This window comes from Pristiophorus japonicus, chromosome 12, assembly GCF_044704955.1.
Source record: "Pristiophorus japonicus isolate sPriJap1 chromosome 12, sPriJap1.hap1, whole genome shotgun sequence".
NCBI classification, from domain to species: Eukaryota; Metazoa; Chordata; class Chondrichthyes; family Pristiophoridae; genus Pristiophorus; species Pristiophorus japonicus.
In genome coordinates this window covers 56,484,550-56,503,202 of record NC_091988.1, presented here as the reverse complement: position 1 = coordinate 56,503,202, position 18,653 = coordinate 56,484,550, and the positions used below count along the sequence as shown (strand labels likewise).

Sequence of the window (18,653 nt, the reverse complement as noted above, 5' to 3'; positions counted from 1 at the left end):
GCATGGATTTATGAAGGGGAAATCATGCTTGACAAATCTTCTGGAATTTTTTGAGGGTGTAACTAGCAGAGTGGACAAGGGAGAATCAGTGGATGTGGTGTATTTGGACTTTCAAAAGGCTTTTGACAAGGTCCCACACAAGAGATTGGTGTGCAAAATCAAAGCACATGGTATTGGGGGTAATATACTGACGTGGATAGAGAACTGATTGGCAGACAGGAAGCAGAGAGTCGGGATAAATGGGTCCTTTTCAGAATGGCAGGCAGTGACTAGTGGAGTGCCGCAGGGCTCAGTGCTGGGGCCCAGCTCTTTACCATATACATCAATGATTTGGATGAAGGGATTGAGTGTAATATCTCCAAGTTTGCAGATGATACTAAATTGGCTGGCGGTATGAGCTGTGAGGGGGACGCTAAGAGGCAGCAGGGTGACTTAGACAGGTTAGGTGAGTGGGCAAATGCATGGCAGATGCAGTATAATGTGGATAAATGTGAGGTTATCCACTTTGGGGGCAAAAACGCGAAGACAGAATATTATCTGAATGTTGGCAGATTCGGAAAAGGGGAGGTGCAATGAGACCTGGGTGTCATGGTTCATCCGTCATTGAAAGTTGGCATACAGGTGCAGCAGGCGGTAAAGAAGGCAAATGGTATGTTGGCCTTCATAGCTAGGGGATTTGAGTATAGGAGCAGGGAGGTCTTACTACAGTTGTGCAGGGCCTTGGTGAGGCCTTACCTGGAATACTGTGTTCAATTTTGGTCTCCAAATCTGAGGAAGGACGTTCTTGCTATTGAGGGAGTGCAGCGAAGGTTCACCAGACTGATTCCCGGGATGGCCGGACTGACATATGAGGAGAGACTGGATCAACTGGGCCTTTATACATTGGAGTTTAGAAGGAAGAGAGGCCGGTTAGTTTATCATCTGTAGTGGGGAAAATGCTTGAAGCTATCATTAAGGAAGAAATAGCGGGACATCTAGATAGGAATAGTGCAATCAAGCAGACGCAACATGGATTCATGAAGGGGAAATCATGTTTAACTAATTTACTGGAATTCTTTGAGGATATAACGAGCATGGTGGATAGAGTTGTACCGATGGATGTGGTGTATTTAGATTTCCAAAAGGCATTCGGTAAGGTGCCACACAAAAGGTTACTGCAGAAGATAAAGGTACGCGGAGTCAGAGGAAATGTATTAGCATGGATCGAGAATTGGCTGGCTAACAGAAAGCAGAGAGTCGGGATAAATGGGTCCTTTTCGGGTTGGAACTCGGTGGTTAGTGGTGTGCCACAGGGATCGGTGCTGGGACCACAACTGTTTACAATATACATAGATGACCTGGAAGAGGGGACAGAGTGTAGTGTAACAAAATTTGCAGATGACACAAAGATTAGTGGGAAAGCAGGTTGTGTAGAGGACACAGAGAGGCTGCAAAGAGATTTAGATAGGTTAAGCGAATGGGCTAAGGTTTGGCAGATGGAATACAATGTTGGAAAATGTGAGGTCAGTTTGCAGTTGCAGCAGGTAATCAGGAAGGCGAATGGAATGTTGGCCTTCATTGCGAGAGGGATGGAGTACAAAAGCAGGGAGGTCCTGCTGCAACTGTACAGGGTATTGGTGAGGCCGCACCTGGAGTACTGCGTGCAGTTTTGGTCACCTTACTTAAGGAAGGATATACTAGCTTTGGAGGGGGTACAGAGACGATTCACTAGGTCGATTCCGGAGATGAGGGGGTTACCTTATGATGATAGATTGAGTAGACTGGGTCTTTACGCGTTGGAGTTCAGAAGGATGAGGGGTGATCTTATAGAAACATTTAAAATAATGAAAGGGATAGACAAGATAGAGGCAGAGAGGTTGTTTCCACTGGTCGGGGAGACTAGAACTAGGGGGCACAGTGTCAAAGTACGGGGGAGCCAATTTAAAACCGAGTTGAGAAGGAATTTCTTCTCCCAGAGGGTTGTGAATCTGTGGAATTCTCTGCCCAGGGAAGCAGTTGAGGCTAGCTCATTGAATGTGTTCAAATCACAGATAGATAGATTTTTAACCAATAAGGGAATTAAGGGTTTTGGGGAGCGGGTGGGTAAGTGGAGCTGAGTCCACGGCCAGATCAGCCATGATCTTGTTGAGTGGCGGAGCAGGCTCAAGGGGCTAGATGGCCTACTCCTGTTCCTAATTCTTATCTCATAGAAACATACAAGATTCTGATGGGATGGTACAGGTTAGATGCAGGTAGATTGTTCCCGATGTTGGGGAAGTCCAGAACCAGGGGACACAGTCTTAGGATAATGGGTAGACCATTTAGGACTGAGATGAGGAGAAATTTCTTCACTCAGAGAGTTGTTAACCTGTGGAATTCCCTGCCACAGAGAGTTGTTGATGCCAGTTCATTGGATATATTCAAAAGGGAGTTAGCTATGGCCCTTACGGCTGAAGGGATCAAGGGGTATGGAGAGAAAGCAGGAAAGGGGTACTGAGGGAATGATCAGCCATGATCTTATCGAATGGTGGTGCAGGCTCAAAGGGCCAAATGGCCTACTCCCGCACCTATTTTCTATGTTTTTATGCTTCTATGCACTGGGCACCCATTTCAGTTCAAACCCTTGTAAATATCAGAGAGAGAAGGCCTTTATCCATGCAGCCTGGACTAGATTTGAACCCAGGTCCAGAAGCTGAAAAGATAGTATGGAGCCAAGTACACTGCCTAGTCCCCAGGAAAAATTGACATTTGAAAAGTAAATAATGATTTTATTTTAGTGTCCCATTCCATCAAACATTTCCTATTGAAAAGGCAACAGGATTCTATTCAAAAACTGGTCACAAATCACTGTAAAGAATCACTGGTTCACAAAGGAGCTTTTAAGACTTGAGATATTCTTGAGTCTTGAGCCAAGAGTGCAACATATTGCTTATTGTTTATAAATTCTCCCAAACTACTTTGGAATTGTAACTCTGATAATTACCTAGCAACGAGCTTTTTAAAAATAGATTTCATGCAACATTTAAAACATAACTTTGACTTGTGTGGGTACAGATTCAGATACATAGTAGTTCCTCAGCTGTAAGAACATAAGAACATAAGATATAAGAGCAAGAGTAGGCCATTCGGCCCCTCGAGCCTGCTCCGCCTTTCAATGAGATCATGGCTGATCTTCTACCTCAACTCCACTTATCTGCACTGTCCCTATATCCCTTGATGCCCCTAGAGTCCAAAAATCTATCGATCTCTATCTTGAATATACTCAATGACTGAGCTTCCACAGCCCTCTGGGGTAGAGTATTCCAAAGCTTCATCACCCTCTGAGTGAAGACATTTCTCCTCATCTCAGTCCTAAATGGCCGACCTCTTATTCTGAGACTGTGACCCCTGGTTCTAGACTCCCCAGCCGGGGCAAACATCCTCCCTACATCTACCCTGTCAAGCCCTGTAAGGATTTTGTATGTTTCAATGAGATCACCTCTCATTCTTCTCAACTCTGGAGAATATAGGCTTGGTCTACTCAATTTTCCCTCATAGGACAATTCCCTGACCCAGCATTCAAACAGAAGTGGGTTTCCCTGTAATAAAAGCAGAAATGGTAGAGATGCATAGCAAGTTAATCAGTCAGTCAACATCTGCTCCACATTTCCAGTATCTTCTGCTTTCACTTCAGGTTTCCAGCATTTGAGTTTGATCTTCACAAAGAAGAACAATAGAACGATTTCATTTATAAAGCGTCATTCACCTCCTCGGGAAGTCCAGAAGCCAATGAATTACTGTTTTTGAAGTGTGGTCACTATTGTTTTGTAGATTCATGCAACAGCTAATTCATGCACATCAAGACCCCGCAAACAGCAGTTTTGGTGGTGTTGGTGATGATGAATGTTGGGTCGAACACTGAGAGCACTCCCTACTCTAATAATAGTGCCATGAGGTCTTTTACGTCCATCCAAATAGATGGACGGGCTCTCGGTTTGACCTCTCACCTGAAGGACACCTCTAAAAATGCAGCACTCTCTCAGTACTGCACGGATGTGTCAGCATTGGGTTAACCATCATAATGTTTTCCAATTTTCAACCAAAAGTGACAACTCCTACCAAGGTACAGTTCCAGGGTGCAACCTCACCCTTCACCATCCCCACCACGGCATCTCCAAAGCAGCCTTTGTTCAACTGAATTATTAACAAGCCCCCAAGCCTCTTCCCCCAACTAATGGATCACACATGCACCCACTCACACTATTCACTGGACAACGATCATCAGTGGGAACTGTGAATAACTTCCCCCTTCCTACCCTAATTGTGTCGGGTAGGAATTGTGTCGCTCCCACCAATGCTCCAGGTGACAGCAATTAAATCAAGACCAACCATCCAGGTTTATCTTGCTCAACACACACGGGATGTACATTTACCCACTGACTTTTAGTTTTCGGTCAGGTGTGAACATTTCATTTTGTTCAACTTTGTCTTCATTCATTAAGGATGAGGGAAGTTCGTGTTGCAGAATGGAACACTGTCCACTTCAGTTTAATGAGGTGAAATCCCTCATTTTCTCTGAAAATCAGGAACTGCTAAAGAATTCACCAGAACAGGTGGGAATGTCCATGTAATGTCAGCTATGGCTCAGTGGGTAGCACCCTTGCATCTGAGTCAGAAGGTTGTGGGTTCAAATCCCACTTCAGGAACTTGAGCACAAAAATCTAAGCTGACACTCCAGTGTAGCTGAGGGAGTGCTGCACTGTCGGAGATACCATCCTTCAGATAAGATGTTAAACCAAGGCCCATTCTGCTCTCTCAGGTGAATATAAAAGATTCCATGGCATTACTTTGAAGAAGAGCAGAGGAATTATCCCCGGTGTTGTGGCCAATATTTATCCCTCAATCAACATCACTAAAATGAATTATCTGGTCATTATCACATTGTTGTTTGTGGGAGCTTACTGTGCGCAAATTGGCTGCCACGTTTCCCACATTACAACAGTGACTACACCCCAAAAGTACTTCATCGGCTGTAAAGCGCTTTAAGACATCAGGTGGTCGTGAAAGTCACTATACAAATGCATATCTTTATTTCATTAGTTGATAGTCAGTTCCAGGGGGAAAAAAATGGGATTCTCCCATTTTTCACTGAAAGAGGACTTTTAACTCCTTTTCAGTTCAGTTTTCTCTGCAACTTGGAATTAGACCATGCTCTTAACGGTAAGCAATCAGCTACTTACCTCAGATTTTCTTTCAGTTTATCTTTTATCGACACTTCCGTTTGTTCAGATCTTTGTGCCACTACTTCCAGATGCTCCTCATCCATGATCTGCCGTTCCACGCGATAATTGGTTTTCCGCATCCGCAGATTGGGAGCTCCATCATCTTCTAAATTGGTAATCATTGCAGATTCCTGGTTTGATGCTAACCTAGAAAAGAAGCAACAGTTGAGTGAAAATTGGAAAATAAAAAACGCTGAAAAATCAAACAGCAACAACACACACAACGAGGAAAATGTTTTGATGGGAACGGCAAGGTCCAAAAAATGTCTATATCCTACGAACAAACACTCCTTTAATTGTTTACTTCCTGGCACAAATTCACTCTTATTTCATCTGCCACAGTGGGAAAGCCTTCAGCTCCTAGGTCCTCCCTAAACCTCTCTGCCTCTCTTCCTCTAAGACATGCCTTAAAACCTACCTCTTTGACCAAGCTTTTGGTCATCTGCCATAATTTCTTCTTATGTGGCCCGGTGTCAATTTATTTGTTTTGCCTTAAACCACTTCTGCAAAGCACCTTGGGACATTTTACTACATTAAAGGCGCTATATAAATTCAAGTTGTTGCTGTTGAAAAAATACTTCCAAGTGATGTGATGCTGAGAGCAGCCATTTCTTGTTTGGAGAGATTGTTCGTGGCAACATTTCCACACAGTGATGTCACATGGAGAATATATCTGATCACATACTTGAGTGATATTTAAACGTAATGGAAAGCTTTTCTATGTTTCCAACTTCCAAGGTGGTGTGCACGTGGGGAGGGGGTAGGAAGGGTGCAAATTGCTCTGGTCGCAATGTGTTGTAACACGGTGAATGCAGTTGTGATGATTTTCCTTTTGTATTGTATTTCTATCAAGGTTCCAAAACGTTGCAAAGTAATGGTGGAAAAAAGAAATAGGAGCAGGAGGTTGGCCATTTTGCCCCTTGAGCCTGCTCCACCATTCAATAAGATCATGGCTGATCTTCCACCTCAACTCCACTTGCCTGCACTCTCCCCAAATCCCTTGATTCCCTTAATATCAAAAAAAATGATAAACAAAGAAATCTTCACAAACACACTAACAACGTTGCTGCGTGTAGTTAGCTGGTAATTAGAACTGACACTGGTGAGGTGAAATTGGTCTTTGATGAATCAGGCGGGGGTGTTAAACTGGCTGCTGGTTATTTATCGCCAGTTATATACTACTGCCAGAACCCAATTTCACACTCTGGGAGCTAAGATTTCATCAAGACACTTTAAAAAAAAAAAATTAGTAATTGGCTAGGAATCAGCTACCCACACTTTAATGAATGGAAAATAAATGAACAAAATTTGATTTGTATGTTTTTTAAACATATTTGTTCTTGGGAAGTGCAAAGCTGAACTTATTGCCCAACTACTAGATTCTCGAGGGTTTTCACAACTGAATGGCTTGCCATTTCAGAGGGTTTGGATAGACAACAATTTCCTCCAGTTAAACACAGAGAAGACTGGTGCCACAGTCTTCAACAACCCCCACCACCACTCACCACAAATTCTCTATCCGTTCCTCCAAAACCATCCCACTCTTCAGCTACTGTCTCAAGTTGAACCAAATTGTTCACAATCTCGCCGTCCTATTTGACCACAAACTGAGATTCTGACTCAATCTCCTCTCCATCACAAAGACCAGCTACATGTATCCACCACCATAACATTACTTGCCTGAGCCTCAGGCAAACCTGCTGCTGAAACTCTCATCCATTTTTACCTCCAGACTCAACTATTTCACCGCTCTGCGGACAGCCTCTCATCCTTCATGCTCTGGCAACTTCAGCTCATCTGAAACTCTGCTGGCCTTATCCTGTCTTGCATCAAGTCCTGTTCCTCCATCACTTCTGTTCCTTGCTGACTTACACTGGCTTCCAGTTATTTAAAATACTAATACTTGTGCATATATATTCCTTTGTGCTCTATCTCTATGACCTCCTCCAGCTCTACAGGCCCCCACAGAACTCGCTATTCCTCCAACTCTGGCCTCTTGTGCTCTTTTTTTTTAAAGCTACACCTGGACCAACAGCAGTTCCACATGGAGAGATGGATCCACAGAGACAGTAAATCCCTCAACAACTATCTGGGGTAGGGGTAGGACCAGGAGGCAACTGTATTATTCTTCTTGCTATTGATACAGCTATCTTGTGGCATGAATGGGACTTTTGCCAGTAGCCCATGAGTAACTGCGAACTCTCATGCAGGCATCCCTGCATCAACATTTACTCCAGAATTATTCCAAAGAAAACTCACCTGCACAAACCATCTTTGAACAGTAATTTATTTAAGTAATTAATTTACAATCTTTCAGACTCAACGCTGAGTTCAACAATTTCAGATCATAATCTCTGACCCCATTTATTGGGACGGCAGCTATTGCTGATAATTCTACTATTCCTATTTGCACCTCTTCGAGACCCATCTTATGTTTCTTTACTTGTCCCATTACCAGCTCCTTTCACCTTGTATCATCATCCCTTTTGTCATGAATCTCTCCTGCCTTTCACCCTATCACAGACTTTCCCTTTTGGTCTTTTCTCCCACTTTCTCTGCATCTGCACTCGCTTAAAACATAGAAACATAGAAACATAGAAAATAGGTGCAGGAGCAGGCCATTCAGCCCTTCTAGCCTGCACCGCCATTCAATGAGTTCATGGCTGAACATGAAACTTCAGTACCCCCTTCCTGCTTTTCGCCATAACCCTTGATCCCCCGAGTAGTAAGGACTTCATCTAACTCCCTTTTGAATATATTTAGTGAATTGGCCTCAACTACTTTCTGTGGTAGAGAATTCCACAGGTTCACCACTCTCTGGGTGAAGAAGTTTCTCCTCATCTCGGTCCTAAATGGCTTACCCCTTATCCTCAGACTGTGACCCCTGGTTCTGGACTTCCCCAACATTGGGAACATTCTTCCTGCATCTAACCTGTCTAAACCCGTCAGAATTTTAAACGTTTCTATGAGGTCCCCTCTCATTCTTCTGAACTCCAGTAAATACAAGCCCAGTTGATCCAATCTTTCTTGATAGGTCAGTCCCGCCATCCCGGGAATCAGTCTGGTGAATCTTCGCTGCACTCCCTCAATAGCAAGAATGTCCTTCCTCAAGTTAGGAGACCAAAACTGTACACAATACCCCAGGTGTGGCCTTACCAAGGCCCTGTACAACTGTAGCAACACCTCCCTGCCCCTGTATTCAAATCCCCTCGCTATGAAGGCCAACATGCCATTTGCTTTCTTAACCGCCTGCTGTACCTGCATGCTAACCTTCAATGACTGATGTACCATGACACCCAGGTCTCGTTGCACCTTCCCTTTTCCTAATCTGTCACCATTCAGATAATAGTCTGTCTCTCTGTTTTTACCACCAAAGTGGATAACCTCACATTTATCCACATTATACTTCATCTGCCATGCATTTGCCCACTCACCTAACCTATCCAAGTCACTCTGCAGCCTAATAGCATCCTCCTCGCAGCTCACACTGCCACCCAACTTAGTGTCATCCGCAAATTTGGAGATACTGCATTTAATCCCCTCGTCTAAATCATTAATGTACAATGTAAACAGCTGGGGCCCCAGCACAGAACCTTGCGGCACCCCACTAGTCACTGCCTGCCATTCTGAAAAGTACCCGTTTACTCCTACTCTTTGCTTCCTGTCTGACAACCAGTTCTCAATCCACGTCAGCACACTACCCCCAATCCCATGTGCTTTAACTTTGCACATTAATCTCTTGTGTGGGACCTTGTCGAAAGCCTTCTGAAAGTCCAAATATACCACATCAACTGGTTCTCCTTTGTCCACTTTACTGGAAACATCCTCAAAAAATTCCAGAAGATTTGTCAAGCATGATTTCCCTTTCACAAATCCATGCTGACTTGGACCTATCATGTCACCATTTTCCAGATGCACTGCTATGACATCCTTAATAATTGATTCCATCATTTTACCCACTACTGAGGTCAGGCTGACCGGTCTATAATTCCCTGTTTTCTCTCTCCCTCCTTTTTTAAAAAGTGGGGTTACATTGGCTACCCTCCACTCCATAGGAACTGATCCAGAGTCAATGGAATGTTGGAAAATGACTGTCAATGCATCCGCTATTTCCAAGGCCACCTCCTTAAGTACTCTGGGATGCAGTCCATCAGGCCCTGAGGATTTATCAGCCTTCAATCCCATCAATTTCCCCAACACAATTTCCCGACTAATAAAGATTTCCCTCAGTTCCCCCTCCTTACTAGACCCTCTGACCCCTTTGATATCCGGAAGGTTGTTTGTATCCTCCTTAGTGAATACCGAACCAAAGTACTTGTTCAATTTGTCTGCCATTTCTTTGTTCCCCGTTATGACTTCCCCTGATTCTGACTGCAGGGGACCTACGTTTGTCTTTACTAACCTTTTTCTCTTTACATATCTATAGAAACTTTTGCAATCCGTCTTAATGTTCCCTGCAAGCTTCTTCTCATACTCCATTTTCCCTGCCCTAATCAAACCCTTTGTCCTCCTCTGCTGAGTTCTAAATTTCTCCCAGTCCTCAGGTTCGCTGCTATTTCTGGCCAATTTGTATGCCACTTCCTTGGCTTTAATACTATCCCTGATCTCCCTAGATAGCCACGGTTGAGCCACCTTCCCTTTTTTATTTTTACGCCAGACAGGAATGTACAATTGTTGTAATTCATCCATGCGGTCTCTAAATGTCTGCCATTGCCCATCCACAGTCAACCCCCTAAGTATCATTCGCCAATCTATCCTAGCCAATTCACGCCTCATACCTTCAAAGTTACCCTTCTTTAAGTTCTGGACCATGGTCTCTGAATTTACTGTTTCATTCTCCATCCTAATGCAGAATTCCACCATATTATGGTCACTCTTCCCCAAGGGGCCTCGCACGAGATTGCTAATTAATCCTCTCTCATTACACAACACCCAGTCTAAGATGGCCTCCCCCCTAGTTGGTTCCTCAACATACTGGTCTAGGAAACCATCCCTTATGCACTCCAGGAAATCCTCCTCCACCGTATTGCTTCCAGTTTGGTTAGCCCAATCTATGTGCATATTAAAGTCACCCATTATAACTGCTACACCTTTATTGCATGCACCCCTAATTTCCTGTTTGATGCCCTCCCCAACATCCCTATTACTGTTTGGAGGTCTGTACACAACTCCTACTAACGTTTTTTGCCCTTTGGTGTTCTGCAGCTCTACCCATATAGATTCCACATCATCCAAGCTAATGTCTTTCCTAACTATTGCATTAATCTCCTCTTTAACCAACAATGCTACCCCACCTCCTTTTCCCTTTACTCTATCCTTCCTGAATGTCGAATAGCCCTGAATGTTAAGTTCCCAGCACTGATCATCCTGGAGCCACGTCTCCGTAATCCCAATCACATCATATTTATTAACATCTATTTGCACAGTTAATTCATCCACCTTTTTGCGGATACTCCTTGCATTAAGACACAAAGCCTTCAGGCTTGTTTTTTTAACACCCTTTGTCCTTTTAGAATTTTGCTGTACAGTGGCCCTTTTTGTTCTTTGCCTTGGGTTTCTCCGCCCTGCACTTTTCCTCATCTCCTTTCTGTCTTTTGCTTTTGCCTCCTTTTTGTTTCCCTCTGTCTCCCTGCATTGGTTCCCATCCCCCTGCCATATTAGTTTAAATCCTCCCCAACAGCACTAGCAAACACTCCCCCTAGGACATTGGTTCCGGTCCTGCCCAGGTGCAGACAGTTCGGTTTGTACTGGTCCCACCTCCCCCAGAACCGGTCCCAATGCCCCAGGAATTTGAATCCCTCCCTGCTGCACCACTGCTCAAGCCACGTATTCATCTGCGCTATCCTGCGATTCCTACTCTGACTATCACGTGGCACTGGTAGCAATCCCGAGATTACTACTTTTGAGGTCCTACTTTTTAATCCTGTTACATCTCTAAATTTCTCCCGTTCTGACAAAAGGTCATCGACCAAAGACATTCACTTGGTTTCTCTCTCCACAGATGCTGCCTGACCTGCTGAGTATTTCCAGCATTTTGTGTTTTTATTTCAGATTTCCAGCCTGTGCAATATTTTGCTTTCATAGTCATTGAAGCTAGTTCTTCCTTTATTGTTATTCAATATAAGAACATAAGAAATAGGAGCAGGATTAGGCCATTTGGCCCCTCAAAGTTGCTCCACCATTCAACAAGATCATGGCTGATCTTTTACCTCAACTCCACCTTCCCACATTATAAGAATACTTAAAAGTAAAAATACGTTGAAATCCCATCTGAAATAACGATGAAGGAAATGTGAATGACAGGTCCAAAGTGTCGAGTGTGCCCTTTCAATGTACTGGCAGCAAAATTCATTCAGAAGATTGTTTGAAGAATCTCGTGCTACAATACATGCAGATGCACAAAGCTCTCTTCCGCCCCTTTCTTTCTCCTGCTCCTTAATTTACAATTCCCCAAATTTTAGCAACCATTAAAAAGCACAAATGTGATAATGTCGCAGCCAACTACTTCACAAGTTTACAACTGCCTGCGACGTCTCAAGATCTTGTCAGTTAATCCAGGTAGAAGCTGAAGACAGAGAATCCTGCTAAGATTACACTTAAAAAAAAATGAAATGAAGAACTCTACCTTCGGTTAGGGGTCTTCAATTAGACTGTTAGACCCAGCCCTCTGTCCTTTTGCTGCCTTGAAAGCGATTAGCACCAGTTTCTCTCTCGCTGTCTCTTATATTGTCTCCCATACGCTGTAACTGGATTGCACTTTAAGTTAATTTGCTCCTTAACCAAAGGTAAGCCCTAACCTTTGAGCTGTCGATTTATAAGACCATATAATTGCTGATTCAAAAGGCCTGGGAGAAATGGTGTCAAATACTATTTTCAGGACGAAACAAGTAATTCTACATTCAACATGAATGGCCCAAAATTCCACATGGACTTTTTTAGCGCAGTTGAAGAGGTACGTTGTTATTTTTAGGGGCCCAACTGCGCCAAAAAAAAAGTTCCAAGTTTCGCCGGCATAACACTTTCATTTTGGAGCAGCGCAGATTGTCCTTAAGCTCTGTGGGTGAAGCTTAAGTTCTGTGCCGAAAAACTGAGGTTGCCAGGGTAATGAGGGACGCTCTGAAGGGCTGAGGTACAGCATTTCCCCTTTTTAAATAGATCACAAAGTGAGACTTTTTTCACCTCTGCAGTGCCGGTGCCACTGCAATCCTGGGCTGAAAGGCCCCATCCCATCCCCCACCATCGGTCCACTCCTATCCTGGGCCGAAATCCCCCCCCCCACCCCACCCTCTCCTATCCTGGGCCGAAATCCCCCCCCCCCCACCCTCTCCTATCCTGGGCCGAAATCTCCCTCCCCCCACCCGCTCCTATCCTGGGCCGAAATCTCCCCCCCCCCCCACCCTCTCCTATCCTGGGCCGAAAGCCCCCCCTCCCCCCACCCGCTCCTATCCTGGGCCGAAATCCCGCCCCCCCCACCCTCTCCTATCCCGGGCCGAAAGTCCCCCCCCCACCACATCCTCCACCACCACCGGCCCGCTTCTATCCTGGGCCGAAAGGTCCCACCCCGCCCCAACCAGCAGCCCGCTCCTATCCCGGGCCGAAAGCCCGCCCCCCCCCAACACATCCTCCACCACCACCGGCCCGCTTCTATCCTGGGCCGAAAGGTCCCATCCCGCCCCAACCAGCAGCCCGCTCATATCCCGGGCCAAAAGGCCCCGCTCCCCTCCCCACCACCGGCCCACTCCTATCCCAGGTGGAAAGGCCCCCCCCCCGCACCGGCCCGCTGCCATCCGTGTAATTTGTCTTCTCTGCGTTTTATGAACATGGATTATATTTCGTCTCATTCTTTCCTCCGATGAAAATGAGTTTAGTTCTGATCCTTTCTTCATAATGAAGGTCTGCTTTCTTCATAATGAACCGATCTGTTCCCCTGCCCGACCCTGGCCCCAAGTGAAGTCCCGGTCCTCTCCCGCCCCTAGCCCAGGCCATGATATTGAATGGCGGAGCAGGCTCGAGGGGCCACACAGCCTACTCCTGTTCCTATTTCTTATGTTCTTATGTTCTAATGTTCTTATGAATGGCCTCTTCCGATTTACTTACCTGCGCCGATTTCTTTAACTCTCCACAAGGGTTTTCTGCAGAGGCCACATACGCTAGCCTAAGCAGAACTGGAGTAACTATCAGCTGGCTAAAGTTCCCTAAATGGCCAGAATTGACGTAGGTGGCTGAAAAAAAAACTTAACGAAAAAAATCGGAACTAACTGAGTTACGCTGGTGCAAATTGATTGGGGAAACTGTGGATTTTTACCTAAGGCCAAATAAAGCAGCCTGCTCCAAAATAACAGTGCAAATCACTGGGGAAAATTGAGCCTGTAGTCAATATAAGCAACCGGTGGTTTAGCATGATCAATATTGCAGTATATTGCAATATATTAAAATGCATAATAATTGCAGCAGTTTCTTCAGGTTAGTTCCTATTTTTTAAATACATTTATTCCTGTTCTTTAGGTTTAGGAACATAAGAACAGGAATAGACCATTCAGCTCCTCGAGCTTGTTCCACCATTCAATTAAATCATGGCTGATCTGTATCTTAACTCCACTTAGATAACTTGGATCTGTTCTTCATGGAGAAAGAGTCAGACTGAACACTGTGAGCTCAAAGTAAAGTGTGACCTTAGTCTTTTATTGCAGGTCTCCAGAGTGCCTCTCCAACCTGTGAAGCCTCCTTAAATACCTTTGCTCCCAAGGGATTATGGGTTCCCTTGGGACTCCAGGAGATGAGTCCTCTGGTGGTTGTACAGAGTAAATACAAGTCCACATATATAACAACACTCCCCCCCAAAGTCAATAGTGCAACTATTTACAATGTGAGTCGATCTGGAGCCCTTCTTGCCCTGGTTGATCGTTTCGATGTGAAGGCTGGTATTGTTGAATCATTTGGTGGGCCCTCGCTGGGCTGCTATGCAGCTGGCCTTGCAGGGCTGCCGGGTGTGTTGGGCCCTGCAGGGCTGCTGTGGATGATGGGTTCTGCTTCGTGGTCAACCATGGTGCCGGTTGCCACTGGTGTGTATGTTGGGGGATCAAAAAAGGTAGGGTCCAAGGTGGGTTGCTCAGGAAAGTCCGTGAATCTGAGTTTGATTTGGTCCGAGTGTTTCCGATGAATGAGTCCATTTGAAAGTTTGATCCGAAACACCCTGCTCCCCTCTTTGGCCACGACAGTGCCGGGAAGCCACTTGGGACCTTGTCCATAATTTACTACAAATACAGGATCATTGATTGCAATCTCATGTGACACATTTGCGCTATCATGGTATGCACTTTGTTGAAGCTGCCTGCTCTCTACCTGTTCATGTAGATCAGGGTGAACTAACAAGAGCCTTGTCTTAAGTGCTCTTTTCATGAGCAGTTCAGCAAGTGGGATCCCAGTGAGTGAGTGGGGTCTCATGCGGTCTATAAGTAGGACTCGGGATCGACGAGTCTGCAGTGAGCCTTCAGTTACTATCTTCAAGCCTTGCTTGATGGTTTGCACTGCTCTCTCTGCCTGACCATGGGACGCTGGTTTAAACGGGGCAGATGTGACATGTTTGATCCCATTATGGGTCATGAATTCTTTGAATTCAGCACTGGTAAAACATGGCCCGTTGTCGCTCACCAGGACATCGGGTAAGCCGTGAGTGGCAAACATGGCCCGCAGGCTTTCAGTAGTGGCAGCGGACGTGCTAGCGACAGTATCTCACATTCAATCTACTTGGAGTACGCATCTACAACCACAAGGAACATTTTACGCAAGAACGGGCCTGTATAGTCGACGTGTACCCTAGACCACGGTTTGGAGGGCCAAGACTATAAACTTAGCGGCGCCTCCCTGGGTACATTTCTTAACTGTGCGCATGTATTACATCTGTGAACGCAGGACTCTAAGTCTGCATCGATACCGGGCCACCACACGTGGGATCTGGCTATCGCTTTCATCATTACGATGCCTGGGTGGGTACTGTGGAGGTCATTGATGAAGGTGTCTCTGCCCTTCTTGGGGACCACTACTCGATTGCTCCACAGAAGGCAGTCTGCCTGTATAGACATTTCATCTTTGCGCCACTGAAATAGCTTTATCTCTTCCTGCATCTCTTCCTGACACTGGACCAGCTCCTAAGAAGCACACAGCTTTTGACTAGAGATAAGAAGGGCTACTGGCTTGTCCAGGTTTTGATCTGCCAGGCAGTGACGGGTGATTGCTCACTCTCAAATGCTTCCATAACCATGGCTAGGTCTGTGGACTGTGCCATTTCCACTCCCGTGGTGGGCAATGGCAGCCTACTGAGAGCATCAGCGCAGTTTTCTGTGCCTGGCCTAGGCGGATGGCGTAGTTGTATGCGGACAACCTGAGCGCCCATCTCGGGATGCGAACCAATGCGTTGGTATTTATCTCTTTACTCTCGGAAAACAGGGATATAAGTGGCTTATGGTCAGTTTCCAAAAAGTACTGATGCATTTTCTTTACCCCATAGACACACGATACGCTTCTTTTTCAATCATGCTGTAGGCTCACTCAGCCTTAGACAGACTCCTGAATGCATAAGCAACTGGTTGCAGTTTCCCGAAATCATTAGCTTGTTGCAATACATACCTGACGCCATTATGATGACGCATCACATGCTGGTACCAAACGCTTACATGAATCATACAACACAAGCAATTTGTTTGAGCATAACAATTTTCTCGCTTTTACAAAGGCATTTTCTTGGCTTTTGCCCCAAACCCATTCGCCTCCTTTTCGTAGTAAGACATGTAGTGGTTCTAGCAGGGTGCTGAGACCCAGTAAGAAGTTACCAAAGTAGTTCAAGAGTCTCAGAAATAACCACAGCTCCATCACGTTCTGTGGCCTCGGTGCGTTCTCGATTGCCTCCGTCTTCACGTTGGTGAGCCTGATGGTGTCCGCCGCAATCCTCCTTCCCAAGAACTTCACTTCAGGTGCCAGGAAATCACACGTTGAGCGTTTTAACCTGAGCCCCACGCGGAAGAGTCGACTAAGAATCTCCTCCAGGTTCTGCAGGTGCTCGAGTGTGTTCCGACCTGTGACCAAGATGTCGTCCTGGAAGACCATGGTGTGCGGAACCGACTTCAGTAAACTTTCCATGTTTCTCTGGAATACCGCCGCCGCTGATCATATTCCAAATGGGCATCTGTTATAAACAAAAAGACCTTTGTGCGTGTTGATGCAGGTGAGGGCCTTCAATGATTCCTCCAGTTCTTGCGTCATGTAGGCTGAAGTCTGATCCAGCTTCGTGAATATCTTTCCTCCCGCCAGCGTTGCAAAGAGATCATCGGCCTTTGGTAGTGGGTATTGGTCCTACAGGAAGAAACGATTGATCGTTACTTTGTAATCGCCACAAATTCTGATGGTGCCATCTCCCTTGAGGACTGGGACAATAGGACTGGCCCACTCGCTGAACTCGATCGGTGAAATGATGCCCTCTCTTTGCAGCCGGTCTATCTCGATCTCTGCCCTTTCTCTCATCATGTACGGCACTGCTCTCGCCTTGTGATGGATGGGTTGTGCCCCCGGAATTAGGTGGATCTGCACTTTTGCTCCTTGGAATTTCCCGATGCCTGGTTCGAACAGTGAAGGAAACTCGTTTACGACCTGGGCACACGAAGTGTCGTCAGCGGGCGATAGCGCTCGGACGTCGTCCCAGTTCCAGCGGATCTTTCCCAGCCAGCTCCTGCTGAGCATCGTGGGACCATTGCTCCGTACCACCCAGAGTGGTAGCTTGTGCACCGCGCCATCGTAGGAGAACTTTACGGTAGCACTGCCGATTACAGGAATCAGTTCTTTTGTATAAGTTCTTAGTTTTGTGCGAACTAGAGTTAAGACTGGCCTTGAAGCCTTGTTGCACCACAACCTTTCGACAGTCTTTTTGCACATGATGGACTGGCTCGCGCCCGTGTCCAGCTCCATTGACACCGGAAGTCCATTTAGTTCAACATTCAGCATTATCGGGGGAAAATTCGTGGTGAATGTGTGCACCCCATGTACCTCTGCCTCCTCGATCTGAGGCTCTGGTTCGTCGTGACCCTCCATGGACCTGTCCTCCTCTGCAACATAGTGGTTTGCAGGTTTAACAGGCTTTGCAGCTTGCCTGCACACCCTTTGGAGGTGTCCCATTGTTCCACAGCCCTTGCAAACATACTCTTTGAATCGGCATGAATGGAAACGATGATCACCCCCGTAGCGGCAACAAGATGTTAATGGCCTTGCATTCATCACCCTTGATGGTGGACTCTGAGACATCTGCGGACGTGTAGCTGCAGGTATGTGTGACCTGCCCTGTACGTTACGATTTGAAAACAACATCACTTTGTTCACAGTACTTGTAGCAACACTTGTGTGCTGAGAGACTTGTTTCGTATTGTCACTGGTGGCAATGAACGTCTGGGCTATCGCTATGGCCTTACTCAAGGTTGGGGTCACTACAGTCAAAAGTTTGCGAAGTCTGGTTTTGTGGCCAATGCCAAGCATGAAAATGTCTCTGAGCGTGTGCTCCAAATGTCCTTCAAATTCGCAATGTCCTGCAAGGTGTCTTAGCTCGATGACATAACTCGCCACTTCCTGGCTTTCAAACCTTTTATAGGGTTAAAACCGGTACCTCGCCATCAGAACGTTTTCCTTCGGGTTCAAATGCTCTCGGACCAGTGTGCACAAATCGTCGTACGATTTCTCCGTGGGTTTCGCTGGAGTGAGCAGATTCTTCATGAGGCCATACGTTGGTGCCCCACAGACGGTGAGGAGGATCACTCTTCGTTTGGAGGTGCTCTCTTCCCCATCTAGCTCGTTGGCCACGAAGTATTGGTCGAGTCGCTCCACAAAAGTTTCCCAATCATCTCCCTCCGAAAATTTCTCCAGGATGCCCACTGTTCTCTGCATCTTTGGGTTCGCTATCTGTAACTCGTCGCCAGTTGTTGCGTATGGAGAAAGAGTCAGACTGAACACTGTGAACTCAAAGTAAAGTGTGACCGTAGTCTTTTATTGCAGGTCTCCAGAGTGCCTCTCCAACCTGTGAAGCCTCCTTAAATACCTGTGCTCCCAAGGAATTATGGGATCCCTTGGGACTCCAGGGATGAGACCTCTGGTGGCTGTACAGAGTAAATACAAATCCACATATATAACAGGTTTCATATCCCTCCTTGCCTAACAGAACTCTATTAACTTCAGTTTTGAAATTTTCAATTGACCAAGCCTCAACAGCTTTTTGGGGGTGAGAGTTCCAGATTTTCACTACGCTTTTTGTGAAGAAGTGCTTCCTGACATCACCCTTGAACGGCCTAGCTCTAATTTTAAGCTTATGCACCCTTGTACTGGACTCCCCCCACCAGAAGAAATAGTTTCTCTCTACCTACTCTATCAAATCGGTAA

The 18,653-nt window shown here is 45.8% G+C and overlaps 1 protein-coding gene across 1 annotated transcript in view; it reads right to left on the bottom strand.

Annotated features, from left to right (window-relative positions):
- Nucleotides 1–18,653, bottom strand: part of slc26a6 (solute carrier family 26 member 6) — a 154,136-nt gene that overhangs the window by 98,809 nt on the left and 36,674 nt on the right. The window contains exon 2 of the mRNA XM_070894916.1: nucleotides 5,199–5,387. Within this exon, the coding sequence (XP_070751017.1) occupies nucleotides 5,199–5,387 (189 nt within the window). The remainder of the gene's footprint in view (nucleotides 1–5,198; nucleotides 5,388–18,653) is intronic.